The sequence below is a fragment of the Vulpes lagopus genome, chromosome 4, assembly GCF_018345385.1.
Source record: "Vulpes lagopus strain Blue_001 chromosome 4, ASM1834538v1, whole genome shotgun sequence".
Taxonomy (NCBI): Eukaryota; Metazoa; Chordata; class Mammalia; order Carnivora; family Canidae; genus Vulpes; species Vulpes lagopus.
In genome coordinates, this window is record NC_054827.1 from 87,142,975 (window position 1) to 87,155,991 (window position 13,017).

Below are 13,017 nucleotides of genomic sequence, written 5' to 3' on the forward strand. Positions count from 1 at the left end.
ATGCATGGCCTGGAGGTCCCTGTCTCTGGACTATGAGCTTCCCAATGAGACATACATCCTTCTTTGTTTCTTCAGGGACCAACTCTGTCCTGCAGGGCGCAGAAGCTGGCTTCGGTGCATACAAGTCTGTTAACAGAGTGCTCTGGGTGCGTACAAGTCTGTTAACAGCTCTGGGTGTATAGAAGTCTGTTAACAGCTCTGGGTGCGTACAAGTCTGTTAAGAGGGTTCAGTATAAGAAATGTCCTTGCCCCTGCATATGAACCACATTCACTAAAATGGGCTTCCTCAGTAATCAGAGCAATAGTTTGGTCTTCATATATTTGAGTCTTCTGTTTTCTTTCTTTGTTGGCTCAGACTTGGGCAGGGAACTAGGATGCTATTGTTAGTTGCCCCAGAGACCCCTGCCTACACATCGACTTGTGACACTTTGACCAACAAGGGAGGACAGGGCTCCAGCGTACCTCTGTGGCTCAGAGCAGTGCATGTACCACGAAGTCTCCCCTTGTCCCAGGGTAGCAGCCTGCACAGCCGAGTGGGAGCAGATGCCAAGTCGGTAAGCCGGGCAGTCTGTGACCGTGGTTTCCCAGTAATGCTGGCCACAGGCAGGCAGCTCCTCGCCCAACACTGATGGGATTCTGCAGACGAAGCGGATCCAGTTAAGCCAGCACAGGATCACCAGCTTTCATCTCATAAACATCATCATTCACAAAGCCACGCACAGTTTAGGCAGGACTCTATCCTTGGAAACTGCTAGAATTTGACTAAAGACACCCGTTGTTCATTGTGCCCCCAAATTTGATCCGATAGCCACAGAACTCCAGAGACTCACAATGTGCATTTGACATACTCCCATTGCCACAGACAACATGTATGTAGAGTACACACTGCATCTCCTGAGGGAGCTAAGTACCAGGAAATAACCAGAATAGTGGTGGGACAAGAAGAAACGGCACATCTCTGCTTTCAAGTATTGTGTGGAAAGACGAGGGAGGCACTGGGGAGTTCCAAGAGAACATAACTTGCAACATTTTTCTTTAGAACTTGAAGATAAAGGGCAGCCCGGGTGGCTCAGCGGTTTAGCGCCACCTTCAGCCCAGGGTGTGATCCTGGAGACGCGGGATCGAGTCCCACATTGGACTCCCTGCATGGAGCCTGCTTTTCCCTCTGCCTGTGTCCCTGCCTCTCTCTCTCTCTCTCTCTCTCTCTCTCTCTCTCTCTGTGTGTGTGTGTGTCTCATGAATGAATAAATAAAATCTTAAAAAAAAAAAAAAGAACCTTGAAGGTAGGGAGGGGGTAGGGTGGGGAAGGAGTCTTCGAAATCTTCTTTACCAGTGAGCTCCCATGTTTGCTGACCTTGCTGGGCACAGAGAACAGCTCTTAGGAGGCAAGGCAGCCAGTGAGGTATAGAGCTGACCAGGTGTGATGAGTATGCTTTGTACAAGTGGTGGTCAACAGTCTTTGGGACCTGGCCTCCTTGGATTGTAGCACCTGAGAGGTCGTTGAAAGGTCTTCTTTTGTCTCACCTTAGCTATTTTTAAAACAGGCACCATGAACCCAAGCACTTTCAACTGCTGATGGGCGACCTTGTCTGCATGAGTTGCTCAATTCTGCTTTGAAACGGCTGAGACAGCAAGGAAGCATTTTTAATTTAAACAGTGTTAATACTCAGTCAGCACCCTCTTCTTTCTAACAGATGAGAAAATGATTAATGCAAAGGAATGTATTTCACTTTCTCACGTCTTTATCCAACAACCTCCTTCCAAAGAGGTGGATAGCCACAGGCCCTTGCTCCCTGAGCACTGCCTGGCTGCCTAATAGTTATGAGTGAATTTTGGGGTTACTAATAAATAAAATACTATGAAACACATTATTGTTATCATCAGTTATTATCTATGAATTCTTACCAACTTCCAGTCTATTTTTCTTTTTGATTTTTTGAAAAATCAAAAAAAGACAGAAAAGCCCAATATACTTCTTAAATCTTTTTCCCCCCTGAATTCACTTATTTGTATATTTTTTTGGCACCTACAATGTTCCAGGCCCCATGAGATTCAAAGACGCAGAAGACAGGGCTGCTGCTTGAGGATTATTCAAGAGGGGGATGGCTGACAAATGACTCTGCTTGTGCTCAGACTTTTTCACAGAAAAGATAAAAGGGGGCCAGGGCCTGGAGAAGACTTCCAGGAGCAGCTGGCACCTGAGCTGGGCCACACACAGGTGAATGGTAACCCAAGACCAGAACCATGCAACTCAGCGTGGTGTGGAGTGCTTGCTTGCTGGCAGCCACACCAGGACACCATCAGCACCCACTCCAGCCTGTACTCCCCCACATGTGTTACACTCTTCCAAAGCATTTCATGTGCTTTCTCCCCTGTGACCATTTTGATCCTTAAAATGGCCATGAGAGATTGCTTGACAAATCGTGAAACAGTCTTCCCATGATACCCTCAGCTTTTAGCTCATTAATAATCCTTTTCATGGCAGCTACTGGCTGGGAAGGGACAAAAAAGCCTGAAAATATGAAAGTCCTGCATGTGGCCAGAACCAGAAACTCAACAGAATGTCATTCTCCTCTATTCCTTTTAAAGTGGCCAGACATAAAACCTGGTTTGCTATTGAAGATAAAAGCAGAATTAGCCTGGACTTTTTTTTTTTTTTTCATTAAACAAGAGATGGTACCTGAAAACAGCCTATGTTTTAAACAAAACCATCTGTGCTTGTGTTTGCGATACGAATACTAACACTTGCTCCAACTTATGAACTACTGTCGCTTTTTTCCTAGTGGTGAACTGTAATTAACCGTATGGGAGTGCTCATGTGGATATTCCATACCGTACCTCCAGGCATGTCCCTGAAACCAAGAAATACGCTCAGCTGAGGCCACACTAGAGGGCAGCTCAGAAGACTCTACTGCTGAGGCCATCAGGGGCCTCCTCCTACTTACTCTGTCAGCCTTCTCCTCTCAGTGAAGCTGATCACTGTCCCATTTGACGAAATCTGCAGGGCAGGATGAGCCGTTTCTCTCAACAGAAGAAATCGGGTTCCTGTTGCAGTTAAGAAAAGAGGATTAGAGTGTTACCACGACGGTAAGTGCTGTCCCTGGGTCAAGCACCACATTTCAGACCTTACTCTCCCCTGGCATCAGTGTTTTCAGATCCACAAGCTGAAGATCTCATCCACGGTAAGGCATGCGTGAATGCCAGTGGCTACTTACCGCTTCCTGGCGTTGCTGGTGTGCCTTCTGGACAAGAGCTCCCTCTGCTATGCAAAGTGAGCTCCTTGGACCAGCAGTGTCTACATCATCTGGAAACTAGGTAGAAATGCAGAATCTCCAGCCCCATCCCAGACCTACTGAACCAGAATCTGCACTTTCACAAGCTCCTTCAGAGATTCATATGCACCTTCTAGTCTGAAGATGCACTGGGGTAAGCTAAAGGAGTGGTTCTAACAGGGGAAGGTGCAGGTGCCATATTGGGACTGGGGAAACATGTCTGGCATGGCTACATGAGGTAGCCCTCATGTCTTCTTCTCTTATAAACATCAGGTGGGCCCTCACCACATCACAAACAAGGTATGTGCACAAGTTTTTACTGGCTAAGCAAGTCACTTAATGTACCACCCTCAATCTTCTCCCATCTTCGGGTTTAGGGTAAGATAATGATCACCTTTCCATTTCTCACTTCTTTTCACAATAATTGAGAACAGCCAGGCATTTTTCCTTGGCATCATTTGGCTATTTTCTCCAAAATGTCATTGAACAGCTTTATCACTTCCTTAAGTTATCCATTCATTTATTCAACAAACATTAATTGGCACAACCTATGTGCTAAGCACCAAAAATAAACAGTAGAATAATACTGGAAGCTTGTTCATGGAGTTTACAATGTAATAAAAGAATATTCCCATCTCACTGTCCGCAAAATACACTCAAAACATACCCACTAATTATAGCATATTGGCATTAGCCAAACAAGAATCAGCTGGGGGCATAAAAACCACTTCCAGATCAATTAGATCAGGGTCTCCAGGAGTGGGGCCTGGGTATCAGTATTTAAGTCTCCTGGCTGATTGCTAATGCATAGCCAAAGTTGAGAACCCCTTGCACCAGAAAAAAAAAGAAAAGAAAAGAAAAGAAAGAAACATCTTGGTCTTTGACTCATCTTGGATCCTCATGCCAAAAACCCAGCACTGCCAAGAGGTTGGGGCTTTAAGAAGAGGCTTCTAGTGTGTCTTCTCTAAGTGGTAAAAGAGAAGGAATGGAAAGGCTTGGAAATAGGTGTGTGTGTGTGTAAAGGAGAAAGTACCTCTGGTGGAAATGAGGGCCGCTTCACTCTGCTCGCTCGCCCCAAATGCATTGATGGCTTTCACGTAGAAAAAGTAATTGTCATTGGGTTGGAGGTTAACTTTCAGCTGAAGTCCTTTAATTCCAGAGAAGGATCTAAATACAAAAAATATAATTTTAAATATAAGATTATGGGGCCCCTGGGTGGCTCAGTGGTTGAGTGTCTGCCTTTGGCTCAGGTCATGATCCTGGGGTCCTGGGATCGAGTCCCACATCAGGCTCCCTGCAGGGAGCCTGCTTCTCCCTCTGCCTCTCTCTCTGCATCTCTCACGAATAAATAAATAAAATCTAAAAAATAAATATAAGACCACATGCGAAACAACTCATCATATTTCATCCTGTAGCAAATGATCTTTTATTATCAACAAATAACTTATTTTTCCCTTTTGGTGACCACTGAGTTAGCAAGGTAGGTTTACAAAATGATCATGGTCCACTAAGATTACTTTATCAAATTACTTCTATCTTTGTCAACTTTTCTCCAATATATGCCTTCCAGATTGCTCTTTGAAATAGATTAATTTTGTGGTTAGTGAGTCTCTAAGAATATATTATTTTCTTTATCAACTTTTGCCTAACAGGGCACATAAGGATTAAGATGATGTTAAACCAATCTATAGTACAAAGGATGCTAATTATCTAATTGGCAGATCGAGAAGAGCAGAAAACTTAAGGTGAGTGATGATTTTGGACATGGCCATCCTACAAAAGCCACTAAAGTTATAGAAACAGAAGACCCCTAAAAAAGACAGCATCTTTTGAGGCAAGCTTAACCCCAGCAAGTAAAGAGAATTCTAATTGCCAAATAAAGTTTCCAAAGTTGCTCTTTCTAAATCTCCCGTGTATATTAAAATAAAAGTGCTTGTAGTAGTGTCTAAGTGCCAGTGGGTAACAGCCCAACCGTTTAACCACATCTAGACTTGCTGGATTTGAAGATGGAGCTCTCTCAACTTGCTGGGGAACTGAAGTAATTTTGTGCCTCTTTTCTATTCTTTTTAATCTGCTTGATATCATGGCCTAGAGCATTTACACAGGTAAATAACACAACCACTTATTTTTCCAGCCTCCATTTGGAGAGACTTTGGGGATAGTTACAAGTTAGCCTCCTTACTAATGAAAGAATTCCTAATCTGAGTGCTAGTGCCAGGGCCCTGTTCCCAGGAGATGTGCACTGGATTATGGTCTGTGAGAACAATAGTACAGTACCCTTCCTGTTCATTCTCAGAAGGATAGGGGTTTTTAAATCCATTTATTTGCTTGTTTGTCTTCATTTTTCTTTGTGTTTGTTATTAACAAACGTACTGCAAAAGGGTTAGAATCAAAGATTTTCTTCAGGGCACTTCTACTTCTGGTGACTATTTCACTTCTCAATACCTGCCTTAGACAACATTATGGAGAATCAGAAAAAAGAAAAAACATCATTGATTCAGAAAACCAAGCAATTGAACAGTTGTTAAAAGCAAAAAATACATACAAAGTCACAGTGCCCTCCCCCATTATGTCTAAAAGTGAAAAAACACCCAATGTGTTCCTCAGAAAGAAGAGGGCAGGGGCAGGGAGCAGATGGGGTCTATTTGCGCACATGCTATTTAATAGTGTCCTGGTGGAAGAGGCCTCTGGAAACTTGTCAAGCCTTACTGGTTGTTATTTTAGGACCTGCCACCTGACCAGGGCCCTCTGCAAGTACTATCTTTAGCCCCACCAGAATCATTAAGCCACATATTCACTGACAACTAATTATGCTTCAGTTAGTTAATGAAAAACCATGTCCCATGATTGAGAAAGTAATTCCCAACTGGTATCTAGAATATTATTCTGGGGTGGGTGTATATGCTTATCTTATTTGACTTGATGGCTGAATTGATGGTTTAGATGTACATTCATTATAACAAGCAGTAAAGTTATTGTCTCTGTAAGCATACTTGCACCTGAACTGAATTTACTTCATTCATCCATTAAACAAATGTCTATCAATCACTTATCATGTGCCCAGACCCTGTTACCCTGAAGCCTGAGTGGGGAGTGGCAAGTCTAGGTGAGAAAATTTCAGTTCCAAGAAGGAATAAAACATACTGGCTTAATTTTGTAATGATGAGGTTGTTAACTACCAAAAATACTGGTTTGAGGGTGTTTGCTTTTCAGTTTTATGAAGTTGGTCAAGGAAAGAATTCCACGTATATAGTCAACTGCATCCTGTCTTATCACTCATTTAAAGAGTAAAGGTTTCCATGGCACTGAGGTCAGAATATAGGATCAGATTCTGCTTTTAATATGTGAGCAGATCGTGTAGACTTGAGAGATCTGCACAATGCCCTCAGTGAATCCGTGAAATAAAAGCACCAGGAATGAGAATCAAAGTAATATGAAATGTAGAGTTTTATTGTTGACAAGTTGCCATCGTTGCTCAGCATCAAGAACAAAGCAAAAAAGCTCACCTACATATGTTTTTTTCTATGTCTTTTCATTGTCTGACCTCACTTTAATGTCATAGAAGTCCTCATATTAGCCACATGAAAACCTTAAAAATTTTGGAATTTGAAACCTGAAGACTTGCACCCTTCCACAGATTATAATTTTAATCTCAAAAACAAAAATGTCAGAACTGTAACTGAATCCATATACATTATTCAAAGCATAGTTGATAGTAGGACTATCATATTGGAAATGGAAAGGCTTGGAAATAGGTGTGAATAGAATATCCAAACTGAGGTAAGTGATTACGCCACAGATAGAACCACAACCAGTTGTTGGTGCTTAGATAAGAAGGGATGTTAGCCTCCTCAGTAATTTAACTGATCTGACCATGTTAGAAGGCTTAAGCTAATAGCAAAATTCAAAAGACAGTAAGAAATGTGACTCAAATGGTCTCACTTTGGGTCATTGGTATGGGAATTCTCCCTACAAGTGCTACAGTGCAGTGAAAAAGGATAGCTCTGTTTTCAGGAACATGAGGGCAAGGAAGCATCTAGAAACCCTAACACAACAGCAATTAGCTGATTGCCAGTGGAGGATAAGCGTACCAGGGAGTACAATCCCAGTGTTCTGTGCCCAACAGGTTTTTGAAAGACTCTCAACCTGCTCGTCTCTCTGTTGGTAAAACAAACAATGCTGGTGTTTGTTTGTTGGTAATGTTGGTAAACTCTAATGCTGTAAAGCAGAGAGAAACTAATGTTGGTAATGTTGGTAAACTCTAATGCTGTAAAGCAGAGAGAAACTATTTCAGGGAGACCCACTGTCTCCTCAGAAATCTGAAAGGCTATCATAAATGAGACATTCCCCCTATTCTGTTGTTTCAAAAGGCTAATGAGTAGAAGCCACCAGGAGGCAATGTGTGCCCAATGTTATGAAGGCCTTTGTAGCTTGAGACCATTCATTCTTTAGTTTTTTCAAGGCACAACTGAAAAGTTTGACACAACTAGCCATGAACAGTGGGACAAGAATCATTTCACTTGGGAATTGAAAAGGTTCTTTATAAAGTAAAAAGCCATTAGGACCTAATGTTTAGTGGGAAAACACTAAAAGCATTTCCATAAGTTGAAGTCACAGACACAAGGTTAAAAATAAAAAGTCATAGGGGCACCTGGGTGGCCCAGTTGTTGAGCATCTCATCTTGGTTTCAGCTCAGGTCATGATCTTGTGATTGTGGGATGGAGCTCCATCTCGGGCTCCGTGCTTAGCGCAAAGTCTGCTTCACATCCTTTCTCCCTCTCCCTCTGCCCCTCCCCACTTGTGCTCTCTCTCTCTCAAATATATACATATATATAAAGTCATGCAGTGGCAACTTCACCTACCAAGAATTCTAAATTATAAAGCTATGATAATGAAAGACTGCATGGCAGTGGGGCATAAATAGATGGATCTATAGAGCAGATTATACATTCTAAAGGTCAGAAATAGAGCAAAACACAGGCTCTTGGGTGTATAATAATGGAATTATTTCAAATCAGAAGAGAAAATGATGGGTTTTCTTACTGGGACAGCTGGATAGCCATACCAAAAAAATAAAATTGGATTACTAATTTCACACTTTCTACTGAAATAAATTTCAGATGATAAAAGATCGAGTTTTTAAAAATGGAATCACTGGATACTACAAAAAAACGGGAGAGAGGATTTTTAAATATAAGACAAAAAATAAAGCTATTTTTAAGAGATTGATAAATTCAACTAAATTAACATTTAAAAATATCCATAACATATGCAGCGTCACTTACCAGCAGCGAGATGTCAATCAAAACCATAGTGATCTATCACCTCCTACCTCTTAGAATCAGTATAATCAAAAGATAAGTAATAACAAGTGTTGGTGAGGATGTGTAGAAAGGGGACCCCTCTGACACTGTTGATGGGAAGGCAAAATGGTACAGTCACTATGGAAAACAGTATGGAGTTTCCTCAAAAAATTAAAAATAGAGCAACTGTACAATCCAGCAATTTCACTTCTGGGTATTTATCCAAAGAAAAATGAAAATGCTAACTTGAAAAGATATCTGCACCCCCATGTTCACTGCAACATTATTTACAATAGCTAGGATATAGAAACAACCTAAGTGTCCATCAAAGGATTAAAGATGTGAGATATATCTCTACACAGACCTAGACCTAGATATAGATGTACCTCACACTGGAATAGTACCCAGCCATAAAAAAGGAATGAGATCGTGCCATTTGTGACAACCTGGATAGAGCTAGAGGGTATAATAAGTGAAATAAGTCAGACAGAGAAAGACAAATACCACTATTTCACTGATATATGGAATCTGAAAAAAAAAAAAAAGAGCAAACAAAGAAAAACAGAAACATACTCATAAATACAGAGAACAATCTGGTGGTTGCCAGAGAAGGGGAGGTGGGAGAGAGGATGGGTGAGGTATGGGAAGGGGATGAAAAAGCATAAACTTCTACTTATAAAATAAGTAAGACATGAGGATACAATGTACAATATAGGGAATGTAGCTAATAGTATGTAATAACTTTGTATGCTAACAGATGATAGATTTACTGTGATCAATTCATGAGGCATGTAAATGTTGAATCACTATTTTATATACCTGAACCTAATATAATATTGTATGGCAACTACATATGAAAAAAAAGATGCATGGCTAAAAATTTTCAAAACAAATTTGCAACTCATGTTGTAGATGAGGGCTAATGTTCTTTCAAAAAAAAAAAAAAAAGAGCTTCTACAAAGCAATAAGAAAAATACAGCCCAACAAGAAAAAAATGGGTAAAGGAAATGAACAGTTCACAGAAAAGGAAGTACATGGTTCTGAAACATATGAAATGATGTTCAACCCAATAATAGTAATGCACACTGGAACTATAATAAGATTCCATCTTCTAGCTATAAGTTGTCAAAGATCAAAAGTTTTATCATATCCTGTATAGCCAAGGGTATGAAGAACCAGACAGTCTTGTATGCTACTAGCCTGTGTAAAACAACTACAGCCTCAATGGAAACAGTTTGGTAATATCTATCAAAATCCAAAATGTACATGCTGTTATCCATTCTATTTCTAGGACTTTATCCTGCATACATCCTGGTACATGTGTGAAATGATATACAAGGTTTTTTCTGAAGCATGGTTTGTGTTAACAAGAAAATGGAAACAAGTACCTTTCAATTGGTCAAATAAATCAAATTATATCCTTAAAACACACTATAACAGAATTGTTTTTAAAATTGAGGCAGTTCTATATGCATTGGTATAGGATACTCACTAAGAAATATTTTTAAACAAGAAAAGCAAGGTGGTGGAAATACCTATAGCCTGCCACCATTTGTTGAAAAAACATAGATGTTTGTATATGCAGAGACTACCTGAAAGGATAAATGTGAATCAGGTAAGAGTAATTGTCTCTAGAGAGAAGAACCGAGTGGGTGACAGACGAATGGAAAGGAGTCTTAATTTTCACTGTATCCCTTTGGTATCTTTGAATCAGTGCCATATGTACATATTACCCAAAATCAATTAAATAATTTACTTTTAAGCTCAGGAGTTGGTTGAATGTGTTTGCAGGACACACATTAATTTGAATTTTGTAAAGTAGCTTCTCTAGGAATTCGATAAATCAACAATTTGTGTAGGATGGGAGGAAGGATGTACACGTGCTTAAGGTCACCTGAGGGGCTGGTAACCCTGAGGAGTGACCGCCTCTGCACTGGCATGTCTAGCGCCTAGACTGAAGCATGTTTTCTCTGCAGAGGAGGGGGGGGCGGTGTGTGTACAAACAATATGGAGGAATCCAGTGCCATCACTCCTGGAAGCAGCCTACGGATGGTGCTGTCGCTGCAGTGCATGACAGATGGCTAAATACGAATTGTTTGTTAAAAACACAGTGGGTTCTTGCGAGCATTCCTGTTGGCCGCACCCACATTCAGCCAGTCAGTCAACGCTGTTTAACGTGAGCCGTGAACAGAGTAGAGTGCGGGCCCCTGGGCCCAGCCAGTGAAGTAGCATTTCCCAAGCCTGCGTGGACACCCTAGACCTTCTGCATCGGAAGCTCCAAAGGGGACCCGTGAATCTAAGCTTTTACAAGCAGCCCAGTTGACTTTTATGATCAGTTTTAGGCTTGGGAAACATACTCATAAATAGAGTGGGGTGAGAAGAGGTAGGAGGGAGAAAGTGGAGAAAGAAGAAAAATCCATGAGAACGTAAGCAACATCAAATGCAAGAACTAATTGTTGCTCATCATTACAAAATGAAGCCAGTATGTTGGGAGCCATTTAAAAAAACTTTAACTACCTGTAAACATGGAACCTTTTGGTTTAAGGTGAAACATTTTGGTTAAATCAGGATTAAGAAGGCAATTCTTTATATATTGATTTTTGGTTTTGAAACTTGGTAAATAAAAATTTTTGAATAAGACTTTTTCTTCTGATAAGTGAGGATATTATGGGATTCAGCGTTAACTAAACATCACTATTAGTTCGTGATAGTGTAGAAACACGAGGGCTGAATGCTGCCAACCATGGGACCTGGGCTTTCCTGTAATTAGACCTCTCACAAAATCCAAGTGAGCCAAAGGATTCCAGTAGAAGGATCCTGGATTTTTGTTTTCTCTGTAGTTCCCCCTCCAAAGCCTGAATGATACCATTTCTATTTCAGGCAGAGGATTCTAGGAGCCTAGTAACCATTCCTCTGGATTCTAAGCTTTCCTATACCACTCGGAGGCCACCTGTGTGGACAATTACTTGAGGTCCCCATACAACTGCCTGCCCAGAATGGTGATTTAACACGACGCTTTCAGATCCAGTTTAAAAATGATTACATCAGGAATGTTTTTGCATCTTTTATAAAACTGCTCTTAAAGACAATCACTATTATCTTGTTCAATAGCCCTTATATAAAGATCTACATGAAAAATTCATCTTAGAGCTGAATGTCAAGAAATATAATTGTCTCTTAGTGAAATGTTATGCTTCCTTTTTATAAAAAGATGAGTTATGTAATCTCTTTCTTTCTCCCTCTTGCTGTCTCCCCCTCTCTCCCATTTTCACCTTAGCTACCAGGAAGTTCAGATTTAAATTTTATGTTCCATTGAGCTACTGTTCTTAACCTGTACTTTCTGATACAATCTCTTCACCCCAGCATGATCTGGCTCTTGTTTTCACAGGATTGTTTCCAGTGGTTCTATTATGTCTGGGTCTTTTAATGTGAACAACTTGAATACTTTTGGAAATTGACAGAACATAAGTTAGAAGTGAAGGAACAGCCTAGGTTTCCATTGACTGAAGTTTTACTATACAACCAGAAGGTGTTTAAGATTGTAAATGATCACGGTCAAATCAGATTCATTTGGGAAGAAAGATTTCATTTAGGAAAAGTCGAATGTCAAGAATACCAGGGTGGGGTGGAGGGGTGGAAATCACCCCACAGTTCACTCTCCCAAGGGCTCCCTCCTGAGGAAGATTACCTGGGTCAGGAAAACAATACCATAAAAAGACTGCCTATTAGCTCTTAAATAATCCTGAATTTTTGCCCATTCACGTCAGTGATCCTCTTGTCACTCTGTGAAGCAAGCATGGGGCAGGAATAACTGCCTCCTTTGTCCCCAGGTTGTGAAGGTCAAATCATTTGCCCTTGACCATTGGTCATCACCTATCCAGCTGAAAACCTGGTACAAAGCTTTTTTTAAAAAGAAAGAAATACTGGGATTCTTCATCTCCTGTTTAGGTACAGAGTTCATTAGAAAATTTGCCCTTATCTGTCCTTATTATACAGACATAGCAGTGGGTGTCCCCAGCTAGAAAACCCAATTGTGACAGATATTTCTGTTCCTGCCCCACCACATGTGGCCCGGAATGCTGGAGGCAGGAAGAACATGAGCTGACAGGCCCAGCACCCAGAGCCCAGCCCACCCTGAGGATGTTTCGGGGAGGGGGGCCTAGAGAAGGTCTCTGTACCCCTACGGCCTCAGCCAGGGAGGGGAGCAGGAAGTTCACTACCAACTACTTTTGTGGTGTATTGAGTCTCACAGATTTGTCATTCAGTACACAGCTTCTCTCTGCACAGCCCACACAGCTAATCCCTGTACTATATTTCTCTCAGTTTTCCCTCCTCCACCCACAGTTCTGCTGACTTCTCTCCACACAGGAGAGACAGAACAGCTGAGGAAACAGCCGAGCGGTGGAAAATTTTTGAAAGTGTTTTGAGCCCACCCAACCTGA

At 41.2% G+C, this 13,017-nt stretch overlaps 1 protein-coding gene across 3 annotated transcripts in view; it reads right to left on the reverse strand.

Moving 5' to 3' along the window:
- The window catches only part of CMYA5 (cardiomyopathy associated 5), a 93,113-nt gene that overhangs the window by 4,867 nt on the left and 75,229 nt on the right, over positions 1-13,017 (reverse strand). For all 3 annotated transcript variants that reach the window (XM_041751661.1, XM_041751658.1, XM_041751659.1), the window contains 3 exons: positions 4,306-4,439; positions 2,946-3,045; positions 463-636 (listed from right to left, as the gene is read on the reverse strand). In XM_041751661.1, the coding sequence (XP_041607595.1) occupies positions 463-636; positions 2,946-3,045; positions 4,306-4,439 (408 nt within the window). The remainder of the gene's footprint in view (positions 1-462; positions 637-2,945; positions 3,046-4,305; positions 4,440-13,017) is intronic.